Source organism: Terrapene carolina, unplaced genomic scaffold, assembly GCF_002925995.2.
Source record: "Terrapene carolina triunguis isolate 2854851 unplaced genomic scaffold, T_m_triunguis-2.0 Scaffold58, whole genome shotgun sequence".
NCBI classification, from domain to species: domain Eukaryota; kingdom Metazoa; phylum Chordata; order Testudines; family Emydidae; genus Terrapene; species Terrapene triunguis.
Window position 1 is genome coordinate 77,279,172 of NW_020664409.1, and position 15,016 is coordinate 77,294,187.

Below are 15,016 nucleotides of genomic sequence, written 5' to 3' on the forward strand. Positions count from 1 at the left end.
AGGGATCAGGATGAGTTTCTCATTGGGAACAGGATAACCACATTTGTCTACTTCCGGGTTCACCTTCCTCTGACGTATCTGGTACTGACCCCCATCAGACGGGATCCTGGACTATTTCCATACAGGGTCTGATCTACTATGGCAATTCCTATGTACCCGTGTTCATACTCATTATGTTGAATCCTATATCAGATTTTTTTCTATAGGAGGCAGCTTCTGGCAGAGATGCAATCCATTCATTTTCAGCTGACAGAGCCTCTGATTCTCAGGGTCTCAAAATTACCATCTTGGCTGTCAATACATAATAGTTATTCATATGCTTTTTATCTTTGATGCCACAGAGTAATCTATCACATCATGCAGTAGATAACATGTCTGACTCTCTTCTCTCTTTTCCCTCTTTGTGTGTTTCATCTTCTCCTGTCTGCTTTCCCCCTCCTCCCTGCCCCCACTGGTTCCTCAGTAGTCATCCTGCCCTCTCCTTTTTACTCACATCTCCATCCCTCTGACTTCCAAGGGCTTTTATTAAAACAAATAACTACAAATCGAAGTGTTGATTTTTGAGGGAATCATAGGAAATGGAGGTGGCAGTGAACTATTATAGTACTTCATCTAGCCTAGTTCCCTGCCAATGCATAATTCCCTATTGTACATTTTATAGTGTTTTCTTCATTCTATTTTTAAACATTCTAAACTATAGTGTTTCCACCAGTTCCCTGAAGAGATTATTGCATATTCTAATAAATCTCACCATCAGGAAGTTCTTTAATATTCAGCCTAAATTTTCTCTCTTCTAAATTTCATTCCATTATTTCTGTGATAATTTATACCCTCTGTGACATGCTGAATGATTTATTCCTTCCTTGGTGTTTAATCCTACAAATATTTGTACACTGTTTTCCTCCCTAGATTGTACCTCAGTCAAGCAAGTCATATTTTACTCCTTTTACCTTTCCTCGTAAATTAATCTGTCCAGCCTCCTGGTAATTTTTGTTGCACACTCCAGTTACTCAGTATTAGCATCTGAATAACCCAGTTATTTCACCACCCAATCTTAACTTTGCAGACTTTCAATCATTGTTTTCTTCTCATTACTTAAGAACTTCATTCATGATCCAGGTTTGGCATCATTTGGATCTTTTAGGCTATCGGGAGAATTAAAAATCCCCGATGAACATGAATAGTATCCTGCAGTTTCAAGCACCTTGAGCTGCATTTGTATATCTAATATGTAATCAAAGAGCTTTCCCATATGTTAACACTTTTCATCTATTTTGTTGGATATCTTCATATTTAAAGAGCTAGACGTTTTATAGTATAAATACTTCTTTAGATGGATCATAGAAAAGTGCATATAAGTATTAAGCAATAGAAAAGGTGGACAAAATTTGCAGATTTTTTCTAGCAATAATACCTACCTGTCAGTTTATATAGATCAGTGACATTCATTGCGTTATAGTCTGTAATCTTTACAAGGCTTTCATTATGTGATAACTGACATTTGTATGATGTTAGTAACAGTATGATGGACAGTTAGTACAAAAAATAAGACTTTGTGGTATGGCAAAAATGACAATGTTTAGAACAACAAGAGTATTTGGAAGTAACAGTAGTTTCTACAGAAACCAAATTGTTGTGAGTTCTTCTGAAGCTGTGCATTTAGAATAAGGAAATGAGAATATAAGAATGTAGCATAATTTATAAACTGTGACATACAAACCTAGATAGTAATAAAAAAATCGGTTGTTATTATTTGCACATTTGAATATTATTTGTACTATGCTAGGCAGTGTTTAGATACAGAGAAAGACACACTCTTTCCCTGAAGAGCTAATAATATATGAAGGAATACACCATACCATACCGTTCAGCAAAATTAAAGAGAAAGTATAATAACCATAGAAAATGAAGAAATATAAATGGACAAAGTACATGTATACTGTATGCAGTGATCAGGAATGAAGAGCTCTTAAAATAACTGTTGAGAAGTGACTTTATAAATGGATAGTGGGAAGAAAGTAAAGGAAAAAAAATATTTTGTCTGTAATGTAAATACCACACAGTATATACACTGCTCTAAAGTCATTGCTTGCCTGAAAATTGATCAAATAAAAGCAGAAGAATGTGCTAACTTTTGATCTTTTCCATAGAGATCTAAAGTCACGATCAATTGGTTTCCGTCTGTTCTTTGAAATCACATAAGGTTCATATGTGCCAAGCTTTATATGAATCACATGATAAGGTCAAGTAATACAAATTCCAAGGCTGACTTTCTATACCCAGGTCACATATGACTGTGATACTATATTACCATATGTTGACTATAATGGTGGGTATGTAAATGCTGATATTGAAAGGAATCCCATCAGTAAAACCCAAGATAAATAAAACTATAGTAACACTTTTCAAATTAACTAAAAATGAGAGGAACTCGACGGCAAAAAAAAATAATTACAAAATAGAAAGGGGCAAAGGCCAGCAGGGCATTCTGTGATCATAAAATCAAAGAGAGAAACAGTCTTGGAACTTAAGAAAAACTGTGAATATTTATACATTTTTTAAAAAATCATGAAATGCCAAAATTCAGCAGTTACTTTTTAATAGAGTTATTTAAAAAAATGCTGGGGATTGCCAAAGATTAAAAATAATCTGGTGATGTTTTTTTCATCTATGGGAGCCAGAAAGTGAAGAAATACATAGCACTGAGCAAAAGTTAATTTGACCTTTTATTCATAATAGTGAATATTAAGGATTGACAAAAGGAATACCATTAAAGGATACCTGCAGCAGTAGCTACTGAAGTAAACTTCAAAAGCCTAGCGTTAAAAAGTGACTGCAATGTCAGTGAAACTCTAAATAACTACATTGCTTGCTTGAGCATGTAATGTTCTGATTTTTTAGACTTCTGTACAATTTGTGCTTTCTGTTGTTTGTGTTTACTATGATGCAAAGAAAATCTAGAAGTAGTAACTAGTAAAGGTTTCATTTCACTAATAGCAACTTTTAGCTCATACACCCATTTTAGGAAGAATAAGTAAAATGTTCCTTGCAGTTAAGCTAAACTGAACAGATACTAAGAACAGATACTAAGAACAACCATGTCAATGTCTTTTTATATTTACTAATATAGTATTTGGCTTTTCTTGCACACATTACAAATTAAGTATAATTATTGTAATGTACTCTGTCATATATACATATGCACACACTAATGTACATGCAGATATACTGGCTCTATGTATATAATGACAAACCCTGCATATAAAATAGTATATAAATGCTATAGTAATGTGTATATGCTTAACCTTGTTTTGTTTTGCTTCCCCTATTCTATTTTATCACACTACTAGCATATCATTAATAAATATTATGATTATCTTATAACCTGCAGATCCTGGAAAGACACTCCCAGAAGCTCTTGATTACTGCAAGGTTTGGCTACAGACAGTAGCAGGAGAGATAGATGCTAAAAGTGGCATTCCACCTCCTCTCATCACACTGCAAATTAAAGACTTTCTCAATGGGCCAGGTAAGTGGTGCACTTTTGATCAAAATGAATTTTCTAATGTAATCTGTGTGTGCATATAGAGCCATCATTTCTTTATAAATGAACATGCCAGAAAAATGTTTCCTTCTTTCTCCATAAATGTGGATTTTTTTAAATTTAATTTTATTTATTCATTTTTGCCAAAAACTACACTGGAGAGAGGCCCAGGTTGAACAGAATTAAAGTGGCAGATTTAAGGCCGGGTAAACTTCTTATCTTTCAGGACTAGGCACTGGAGCCTTAAACCCCTAGAAATTTCAAATTTGTAGATTTCTAGTAGAACAGAAAATACCTGCTTCTAGGCTTTGGAAAGCTATGAGACTGTAAAATGTATGGCACGTGTAGAAAGGCTATTTAAAGTCATTTTTAGAGGTTTATACTATTCCCTCTGAACTCTGTTCAGTTGGATTCATGGTAATCTGGACACCTGGTATTACAGGTGTAGAGATACAAAACAAAAATACTCTCAATAAAATTTTCATCTTCTAAAATAGTTTTACAAAATAAAATAGCTATTATAAAACTATTTCTATAACTAATATAGCATATTTAGAATATCTGGTAGCATGGTATAAAAGGTTTTTATCAACACTTGTTTGAGACAACATGCATAATTTGTGGCTTCGCCCCTCATGAACAATCCCAAACTCATGTCAATAAAAGCTTTATACCAGACAACATCACATATTCTTTATATATAAATTACACATGAAGAAAAACCCTATGTAACAGAGTGCCTTTCCCAATCAACCCTGATTACAGGATGAGCCCACACTGAGAGGAATCAATGATTCCAGTGCAAAAGGAGCAGGAAGTTGCAGTTAAAGGGGGAACCCAGGAATCTACATTTATGTCAGAGTCAGTAAGGGAAAAGCTCAAGAAGCAGAAGAGTGAGGAAAGCTCTTCACGCAGGGAGGCCTTGGAGAGACCCTGTCCAAGTAGGGGAAATACTGCAAAGGCTCAGTTGGAAAGGCCTGTGAAGAAGACAAACTACAGGCAGGAGGTGCTGGGAAGCAGAAAGATAGTCCTTTCGGGGAGGTGGGGCTGTGCCTAGCTGCAGCTGGGTTGAAGTTTCAGCTGTGTGCATTTGTGTTCTATTTTTGGAAGATTTGCATTACTTTGGATTACTGGGAGAGAGAGACACTGAACTGGGGCTGGGGGCCTAGAGGGCCAGCATGCACCTGGGGACTCAATAAATTGGACCCCAGGAAAGAATTGTTTAGAGCTTTGTGTGGATACAAAATTTATATCTGCAACATTTAAAATTCTGTGCCAAAAAAATAAAAATTATGTGCACAATATTTTAAAATTCTGCAGATTTTGTCAGTAAATAAATGTGGCTCCAGCATGGCAGTGGGGAGCACAGGCCACTGGCTGCATTGAGGTAGGAGATCACCCTGAAGCCCCCACCTTCTCTGGTACAGGGACTCAGCAGTGAGGCTGCACCTGACCCTGACACAGAGCAAGGGCTGGGCATGCCCTGAAACACCCTGGGGCTCTGCCCCTCTGCAACAGGTGCACCAGGTGTGGGTGGGAAAGCTCAGGCCAGCAGGATCCAAGTGTGAAGGGGTTTAGTGTGGGGGGATCCAGGTGTGGGGCAATCTGGGAGCAGGCGGCTCAGTGGGAGATCTGGATGCACAGTAGCTCATATGGGGGGCTGGGGGTTTCAGGGTGCAGGGGCAATGGGACTCTGCAGGGGATCCAGGTGAAGGTGGTTAGGTCTCAGCCAGGGGGAGGGGAGGGGGTCTGTATTTGCAGAGATGGGGCTCGCTGGGGAGGGGGACTGAGTGTGGAGGGCTCAGTGGGGGGTCCGGATGCTGGAGCAGTGGGGCTTGATGGGGAGGGGGTCCAGGTGCAGCTGGTTGGGGATCAGTGGGGTGGGGGTTGGGTGTGGGGGGCTCATCGGAGGGGACCAGGTGTAGGGTGGTAGGGCTTGTCAGGGTGAGGGTTCAATGGGCCTGTTTAACAGGGGAGCCCCAGCTGCTGCCGAGGGGATGCCGCATGCCAAGCTCCCGCTTCCTCCCGCAATTCCCCTACCCCTTTTCTTCTCCATCCCCGCTCCCCGCACTCCCACATTCCTGTCCCCCTGCCCTATTCCACCCCCATCCTTACCCAGCCCCACTGCAGGCACTCACTGTTGAACAGAAAACAGGAAGGCTCCCAGAACACAGAAGGGGAGCACGACTGGCACTAGGACCCAGGAGGCGGAGTTCAGCTGCAGAGTCATAGAATATCAAGGTTGGAAGGGACGTCAGGAGATCATCTAGTCCAGTGGTCTCAAACACGCGGCCCCGCGGGGCTCTTGCGTGTGGCCCACCAAATTCCACGCCCCTCTGCCTACCTGCGGGATTGCCCCCTGTGGTGCTGCGAGGCCCGCGCGCTCGCTGAAGCAGTTGGCAGCATGCCCCTTTGGGCTGGGAGAGGGGAGGCGGAAGGAGGCAGAGGGCTCCTGCATTGCCTCCTTCCAGGCACTGCCCCCCGCAGCTCCCATTGGCCAGGAACAGGGAACCGCGGCCAATGGGAGCTTTGTGGGAGGTACCTAGAGGAGTGGCAAGAGCAGCGCACGCACGGAACCCTGAGCCTCTCCCCTCCCCAGGGGCTGCAGGGACATGGTTCCATCTGCTTCCTGGAACGGAGCGGCGCAGGGCCGGGGGCCAGGGAAGACAGGCAGGGAGCCTGCCCTGGCCCCAGTGCACGCCGCTGCCACTCAGGAGCTGCTCTAGGTAAGTGGCGCCAGGCTGGAGCTCGCACCCTGAACCCCTCCTGCACCCCAACTCCCTGCCCTGAGCCCCCTGCTGCACCCTGAACCCCAACCCCCTGCCCTGAGCCCCCTGCCACATCCTCCACCCCTCCTGCACCCCAACCCCCTGCCCTGAGCCCCCTGCCGCATCCTGCACCCCTCCTGCACTCCCTGCCCTGAGCCACCTGCCACACCCTGCACCGTTTCTGCACCCCCTGGGGGCAGCATTGGGGTGGGGACTTCAGGGAAGGGGTTGGAATGGGGCAGGACCTAATGGAAGGGGTGGAGTGGGGGCAGGGCTGGGGGCAGCGAGGGGGGGTGTCAGTGATGCGGTCCTCGGTTCAGTGCACTAGTCCTCATGTGACCCTCATGGTCATTTGAGTTTGAGACCCCTGATCTAGTCCAACCCCCTGCTCAAAGCAGGACAAATCCCCAGACAGGTTTTTTTTTTTTTTTTTTTAACCCCAGTTCCCTAAATAGCCCCCTCAAGGATTGAGCTTACAACCCTGGGTTTAGCAGGCCAATGCTCAAACCACTGAGCTATAGTCAGCAGAGCCAAGATACAGCCTCCTTCAGCTGGGCAGCTCTGCGCTTGCAGAAATGAGGGGGGCAGTGGCAGGTAACCCCATGTGCCCCCCATGCCTCGCCTCTATTGGGGGGGCAATCTCCCTCCAAAAACTGCGCCCCCCGCGGCTTCCCTGCCGTTTTCAGCAGAGAAGCACAAGAATTCTGCGGGGCGGGGCGGGGGGGGAATGTTTTCTGCGGGCGCACAGTCACACAGAATCCCCCCAGGAGTAATGTTAAAAGAACATTAGTAAGGTTTGCAAAAATTGCATGTGACACCTTAATTTATCCCCCTTATGTATATGAGTTATATTACCGTCTTTAATTACATGATCACATTCTACTTTTTCCACTGGATCCTTGCCTCATTCAGCGCACAGAATGGACATGGCTCAGGTAATGAGCAGCTGTTCAATATTTTATTTTCTCTTCATTGTTCAATGTGTTTCCTCCATGCTATATTTACTGCACATTATTAAAACCTGTTCATCCCCAGAGCAGGTCCATCAGGGCCGGCTCTGGCTTTTTTGCTGCCCCAGCGCGGCAGGGGAGGGCGCGGGGGGGGGGGGGGCGCGGCCGGAGCCCCGGGGGAGGGCGGTGAGCCCCAGTCGGGGCTCCGCTCTCCCTGGCGGCCGGGGGGAGGGCGCCGGGGGGGGAGGGCAGCCGGAGCCCTGGGAGGAGGGCGGCGAGCCCGGCCGTGGCCCCGCTCTCCCCGGGGGCCGGACCCGGAGCACCGCACCGCCCCCCTCCAGGTGCCGCCCCAAGCACAAGCTTGGTGGGCTGGTGCCTGGAGCCGGCCCTGAGGTCCATCCTGTGCACTGAATGAGACAAGAGTTTTATGGAAGAAATTGTATGTGATCATGTAATTAAAGACAGTATCATACAGTATACGCATGCATGGGCAACCTTAATTTTGGCATGTCTTAATTTTTGTGTACTTGACTTTGCAACCTTAATAATGTTCAATGTGGGTTTTGTGTGTGTAATTTCTCACGATTTTAAAAACACAAACTGAAGAAATGGAAATTCCACCATGTGGCATCCTGCTCACACCTATATGGGTCATCAGCAGGGTTGGAACTTTAGGATCCACCACACAGACCTCTGCCACTTGAGCTAACAGAATAACTGATAGCAATAATAGGCTGTCTTCCTCTGTGTGGAGCAGCACTAGAGGGGGGAGAAACATATTTTGCCACAGATGTGTGTGACAGCAGAGGAATGGTGATACTCAGTAATCTTGGGTTCCATTCCAGGCTCTGAAAAGGAGTGTGCTCGAAAGGGCACAAACTCTTCTGCCTGTTGTCCCCAAGTTTGTCCTCTTCTGCCCCATCCCTTCCAACCTATCCCTTTACTAGTCCCATCTCTTGCTCACCCCAGCTCCTTGTCCCAGTCCTGTTGTCCTTGCCTGCCCAGTTTCAATCTCCACTCCTCAAGCTTCTCATCTTCAGGCCCTCTGTAAAAAGGCTACTTAGCGGCAACTTTAAATAAATATACAGGAGAAAAACCATTAAAGACATGATTTGAAATAGTTTTTGCACCAAGGGGTTCCTACAGATGGCCACCTGACCAATGGCCAGACTTTTTACCAAATTAGCTAACCATGATGCCTAGATTAATGCAAATAATACTAAAATGGCCTGAGCTATTCTGCTTACCAGGGCAGGACACCTAATTTAGAGACTTACCTTAGGAATGGAGTTGAGGTTGCTGCTAAGCAAACCCAGGCAGTCTCTACTGGTGGGTTTCACTTTCCCGTGATTGAAGTGATTCCCTCAGGTGCTAAGTAGACAATAAATCTCCTACCTCCAAATATAATAGTGAACAGTGGCACTGGATTTTTTAGAGTGGGAGTGCTGCAACCCCTCTTACCTCTGTCCGCGCCTCATTACTCTCCTGTAGAGCTGGGTCCGGGAGCAGAGCCATGACTCCGGTTTGGGAGGACATGGACAGGGCAAGGGGACGAGGCTGGGGCCACAGCTGGGGATGGAGCCCCAGGCGAGGCCAGCAGCTGGGACCGGGTCTGAGCATGGGGCCAGCAGCCGGGTGCGGGGCCAGCAGCCGGGTGCAGGGCCGGCAGCTGGGACCGGGGCCAGAAACCGGGACCAGGATTGGGCATTGGGCCAGCAACTGGGACCGGGGCCAGGTGCAGGGGCACAGGGCCGGGCGTGGCGCCAGCTGCTGGGCACAGAGCAAAACCCTGTGCAAAACCTGGGGGTGCTGCAGCACCCCCCACACCCTTAGTTCCCTAGCCTATGGGTGTGAATAGGATGAGTCTCTTTCTGCTCTATCCTCAACAATACAGGCAGATCCTGAGTCAGTGTTCAAATTCACTCCTTCCTGGTCTTTGGCTTTTAGGCAACTCCAAAACAATAATGCAATATAAACCTCTGCATGTTTCCTTCTAGATCTTGGCTGTTTCCCTCCAAGACCTCTTTTGGCCTAAGACACATAGCTACATTTTTGTCACCTGGCTGGTTCCAGTTGGACCCATTTATAAGCATGTCTCAGCAGTAATTACCCTGAATCTTAACATAGAATTTTGGCTCAAGGTGGTTCAACAGAACATCCCTGCTTTCCAGTACAGGGTTTTATAACCTGTTACAACTGAGAGCTTGGTCAAATAATTTAATCTTCTTTAAGTACCATTCCACAATGTTAGAGTTTTGATTAGATTGCTTTAAAACAAAGACCATCCTTGCATATAACCACACAACTGCAATAAGTGCTGTTTCAGACCTAGTGAAAAGAAAAGTTGCAGTGGTTTAATTCAACAACATGCTAACATCAACAATACAATAAAAACCTCCCAGTCAAGACTATTTCCAACACATGGTTGGCAGGGGTGCTGGAACAATTTTTAGAGTGGGGGTGCTAAGAGCCATTGAACCAAACTGTAAACCCTGTATATAATGGAAACCGCTTCAAGCCAGGGGGTGCAGCAGCACCCCCATTCCCTCTAGTTTCAGCACCTATGGTGGTTGGGCATCTGAGAAGTAGCTGAACCCACCAGGAGTGAGAAGAATGGCTCCTTAGTGGTTCTGTGGTAAGCAGTTAGGTGGCCAGACACAGTCAGCCTGTGATTGTCTGGCAAGGGCAAGTTCCTCAGCAGTCATCTTCAGAGAGCCTCAGCAAGACAACCTAGGAACACATGATATTGGTGACAGCAGGGGAAACCAATATATCATTACTGAATTAAATAAATACTCTGCTAAAAATTCATTCACAAGTAGTAATGAATATATTGCATCATTCTGTCAATGACTTAGTGATTTATTATGAGCATTTGTCAAATACTATAATACTCATGTTCTTACTATATTACTAGTATAAATATTTTCTACGGACTTCTTTATGTTCATTTTATGTATTTATTTTACAATCAATTGATATATAGACGAGTGCATTAGATGATAGCCATTGAAGACAGCTGATCTGCTTTTCAGCACATTTGTCAAAGTTACACAAATACAGTCAGAAACCTGGATATAACTATTGCAATGACAACTGAATATGCTTGTATACATGTATTAAAGGTTCAATGTTTTTTAGTAAGTAAAACATTTTCCCTAAGAAAAATAGTTTTGGAAAGGTGAGTTTGAAACAGCTCTACTAGTCCAAACATGTATATAACTTATGATACAGTATAGCAGTTAGAAAACAGTCTGTAAATGGTTCCCAGAATTTGCTATCTTAGATGAAACTTTAGTTATTGTAAACAGTTTGTCAGCTAAAGTAGATAAGTAGATGTTGTTCCATAGAAACATTTTATTTTTTCACCACGCAGGAAGCCAGATTGTCACTCTATATTAACTTAGAGATAAAAAAAACTACAGCTAGTAGCTAGACTTGGAAACCACCAATTAAATGGGAATAACAGGATACATTAATACACTTCTTGCCACATGAGTGGATTATTTTGTACATTTTTGGCAACTAACGAAAAATGATATTTCTTCCAGATTTTAGGTAATAGGATCCTAGGAGAAATAAGCATATATCACGGAGCCAGTGGGAACAGGCCTCAACTTTACACCCCAAAAACAAATTAAAGAACTGTTCTTTCCTTTTCTACAGTAACTAATTATCTACAATTTTTTTTAATTCCTGCTAGAGCAACACGCACAACCATTGTTATAGTAAATCTAATACTGGACTTGTATATTTAATTCTTCACAGGTAGGATTACATTAGATACAGCTGAACTGATGATTATTTCTGGCCAATTATCTTCTTGGACAAAGAATAAAGATGCCCATGTTGTTTTATTACTAAATTACTTGCTATTCCTACCCATTAATTCTTACTTTAGAACAAAAATCCCACATATTTTTTCTTTATGTAATATATTACAAAAGGTTTCAATAATTTATGAAATATAACTTGTCTTATAATTTGCCTTAAAAGTACAATTGTAAGTAAAACACAAATTCTTCTGTGCCAAAATCCTCTTTCCCTAACATTTTCTTGGAAAGAAGATAGTTTAAGTATGAAATTATTAAGCTTTTTGATTTTTTGCCATTTGGAATAATTTTCGGTAGAACATTTTATTCAGTCAAATTAAGAAATATGATGTAGTCCCTCTGCTGAATGATAAAACAGAGTTCAAGATTTTTCTTTTGAGTTTGCTGTCTATTTGTCTTTCCCTTCAATTGCTTGTATGTTGTGATGAATACTGTGCTATAAATGCTCTATAAATATACTATATTTATACATTTAAAAAAAAAAACCCAAGCCTCACTTAAAAAAAAAAAAATTCTAGCTCCAAAGACAACAATTGTACCCATTAGCAAGGTCAGTGATTTGGAGAAACCTGGTAAATAGCAGCTACCAGAAACCCACTAGAATAGTATCTCTAGCAGGTGATAGATTAGTTGGAACAAATTGGAACCATTGCACTTCGGCAATCCTGGTTTCTTTCAAACTGTTTTAAAAATGTCGTCATTTTAATACACAATCTCAACCCTGTCGAACAGTCCACAGCAGGTTAATTTGAATCATATGATGTGTCACTGCCCTCAGCTGACATGAGCTCCGTTCCATGTGTGAAGCCATAATAAATCCATTCCCAACCGAAGCAAATTCCCTGTGAGAAGGTGAACTAATCCAGGCCTCACACTGGCATGTTAGCCCTCTGTAATTGAAAGCAGGGCCACCTGTTCCCAGCACAGTTAGCCTATAGAGAGAAAATTAGCATTAGATCAGATACTTAATATATTGAAAAATCATTCATACTTCTTGCAAGTTCAGCTGTGGGCTGCTTAACATGACATCATATATAAACCTAGGAATGTGCCCACTTGATCCCATTTTAACAGTTTTGTTAACCATGGTGTTTGTTAACTTTGAAATGAGAATTTTTTGATTTAATGAGAGCAGACACGTGAGAAGGGGAACTGGCCAGGGTGCAGACTTTTCTAATTAACTCAGGGTCATTTGCAAAAACATTTGAGCTCTCTGGTATTTTTTTCATTGTTCTTTTAGAAACAAGTTTTGAACCGCTGACATTGTAGTCATGAAATGACATTTATTTTATTAAGAGGACAAACAGAAATATGCCAAATAAATATAGTAGTGTGCACATTATTTTTTATTGACACAATTATTTTTATTAAAAATCACAATTCAAGAATTCAATGAGGTGTGAAGATAATGCAGATAAAATTTTCAAAAGTGACTTAGGTACTTAGCAGCCTAAGACCCACTGACTTTAAATGAAACATAGACTCCTAAATGCCTATGTCACTATTGAAAATGGGACTCAGGCTCTTAAGTCATATAGATGGTTTTGAAAATATTACTCTATATCTTTTCCATCATTTTGAAGTGTCTTACATGCTTTTAAAGTCTACTTTTACCTTTAGCTGATTCTTTTTCTCCTCTTAGGATTTTTTCATTTCTATCTTCCATCTTATCATTTTTAATAATGATATGAACAGGGCTTTGGGCCTGTCTACACTTAAAATGCTGCTGTAGCGCTTCAGTGAAGACACTACCTACGCCAACGGGAAGGTCTCCTATTGGCGTAGGTGCTCCACCTGCCCGAGAAGTGGTAGGTAGGTCGATGGGAGAATTCTGCTATTGATCTAGTGCTGTCTACACCAGGAGTTATGTCAGTTTAACTGCATCGCTCAGGGGTGTGGATTTTTCACAGTGTAGACCAGGCTGAGTCACAGGCTCTAGGATCCTTTCCAGGCTCTTCCCCAGATTTGCTGGGTAACCTAAGTAAATTACTAAACTTCTTTGTGCCTTAATTTCCCCATCTGTAAAAAGGGAATATTAATACTTAACTACTGTTCGCCTTCATGATGATGCCTCCATACACATCAACTGTATTTTTTTGCCTAGTCACATAGCCCCTGAAACATTTTTGAAAAGTAGTTGGTAGTTAGGGTCATGTACAATTCCCTCAGTATCAATATTCCATAGATCATCTATGCAGCCCCTAGAGTCCCTGCAGCACATGAATTACAGGCAGGAGAGAGCTGAGAGAGAGACCAGGAATGTAGGCTTTTGTAGTGCTAATTAAGAGTATATGGTTCCCTGAAGTCACAATCCACCTTATTGATTCTGCTCTTGATTCTTCAGTCCCAGCAACAAGTAAGGGGGTGTTTCTGATACTGGTGCTAGTACTGGTTAGTATCAGGTTGGAGACGGAAGGATTCTGAGCCTAGGGATGGATTTTTCTATGTCCAGAGGGCTGTGTGTGCATGCACAATAGGTGTCCAGAATAAACCAAGGCTAGGTAAGAAGAGAAGGGGTTTTCCGCTTTGGGGACAGGTGTGTGTGGGAGGGTGTTTCTGTGCGGTTGGGCTGGAGAGAATTGGGGAAATTCTGAGCCAGGAGTGGAATGGGTTGAGTTGCAGGATTAACGCAGGAGGGAATAAATTGATGGTGTCAAGGTGATAAGAAGCAGATGTTAGGATAGAGCTAGACCGGAGGGGATGAGGTACTGGGGCTGGGAAGGAACAGTGAATGGACGACAGGGGGAATAAATACTGTTTTCTCCTACCTTCATCTTTTCAGTCATGTGTCCCAATTTTTAAGTTATTTCTCTAAAAGAGGGAAGAGAGAAAAAGGTGCCCCCTTCTCCTCACAAATCTCTCCCAAAAAGGCTTCACTGTGACACTCCTGAACACAGTGTCTCAGTTTTCCACTTTGTAAATATGATTGACTTGCAGAGAAGCGGAGGATGGGGGGAAGGTACTTGCTCCCTACAGCCCCATCCATTATTTTGAACACCACGCTGCCATTAGACTGATCCATCTTAAAATAATTAGGCTGATAATGCATTTCTCTTGCCTTGGAATATCCTTGTTTCAGATAGGCATAAAATACTCTTTATGCCTCAGGAAAAGGCTCTTAATGCCTATGATGGCTACAAGGTCTTCTCAGAAAGGGCCCAAAATGACCATAAGACACTGCTTCACAGCATGCTTCTGCATTAAGTCCTGGGAGACCTTTTCCTAAAGAACTCCTGCGAGGCATGAAAAAACTCCTTCGGTGTTTGACTTCCAAGTCTTCCATAGGTGCCAAAGCCTGAATCAAAATCTGAGATTAAAAGAAGTCATTCTCTTGTAAAGGCATCTGATGATGAACCATCTAAACAATTGGATTGGCTAAAGATCTGAGTTCTATGTGGAGGAGAGCTGGCATGTTCAATGGGGACACATGATTAAACAAAATGTAGTACTCCAGATGCCAGATTTGACCAGACCCCTGTGTGATTGGCTTTTCTAGATCTTAGGAGCCCCTAGAAAGGGAGGGCTTCCTGGGATCCAGGCTGATCATGTATATCAAATATATATGAAATATATCTAGCCAAAGCATCAGGGAGCCAAAATGCCTTTTGAAGGCTCTGGTGAAATTTGGAATAAAATCCTAAACCTAAGCATTATTTTTTTTCCTGTTTCGTTGTTTGCTTGTCTCCTCTCCCTTCATGTTTATTTCAGTGGCTCTCCATGGAGAATTCCTCACTTCTTCCCCTCTTTTCTCCATTTCTTTCCATTCTCTCTCATCTTCTTACATTTTCCCCTCATGTCCCTTTATCTTCATAGTGGGCCCTCTCCGTTGGTGATTGGAGGCAGAGTAAACCTTTTGTTCTAGCTGGAGTATAGACCACCCATATTTCCCTCCATCCAAAGCAATGTGAACAGCTGGCTACA

At 42.9% G+C, this 15,016-nt stretch overlaps 1 protein-coding gene across 1 annotated transcript in view; it reads left to right on the top strand.

Moving 5' to 3' along the window:
- The window catches only part of VPS13B (vacuolar protein sorting 13 homolog B), a 953,533-nt gene that overhangs the window by 750,966 nt on the left and 187,551 nt on the right, over window positions 1–15,016 (top strand). The window contains exon 34 of the mRNA XM_026663381.1: window positions 3,392–3,529. Coding sequence (XP_026519166.1) covers window positions 3,392–3,529 — 138 coding nt within the window. The remainder of the gene's footprint in view (window positions 1–3,391; window positions 3,530–15,016) is intronic.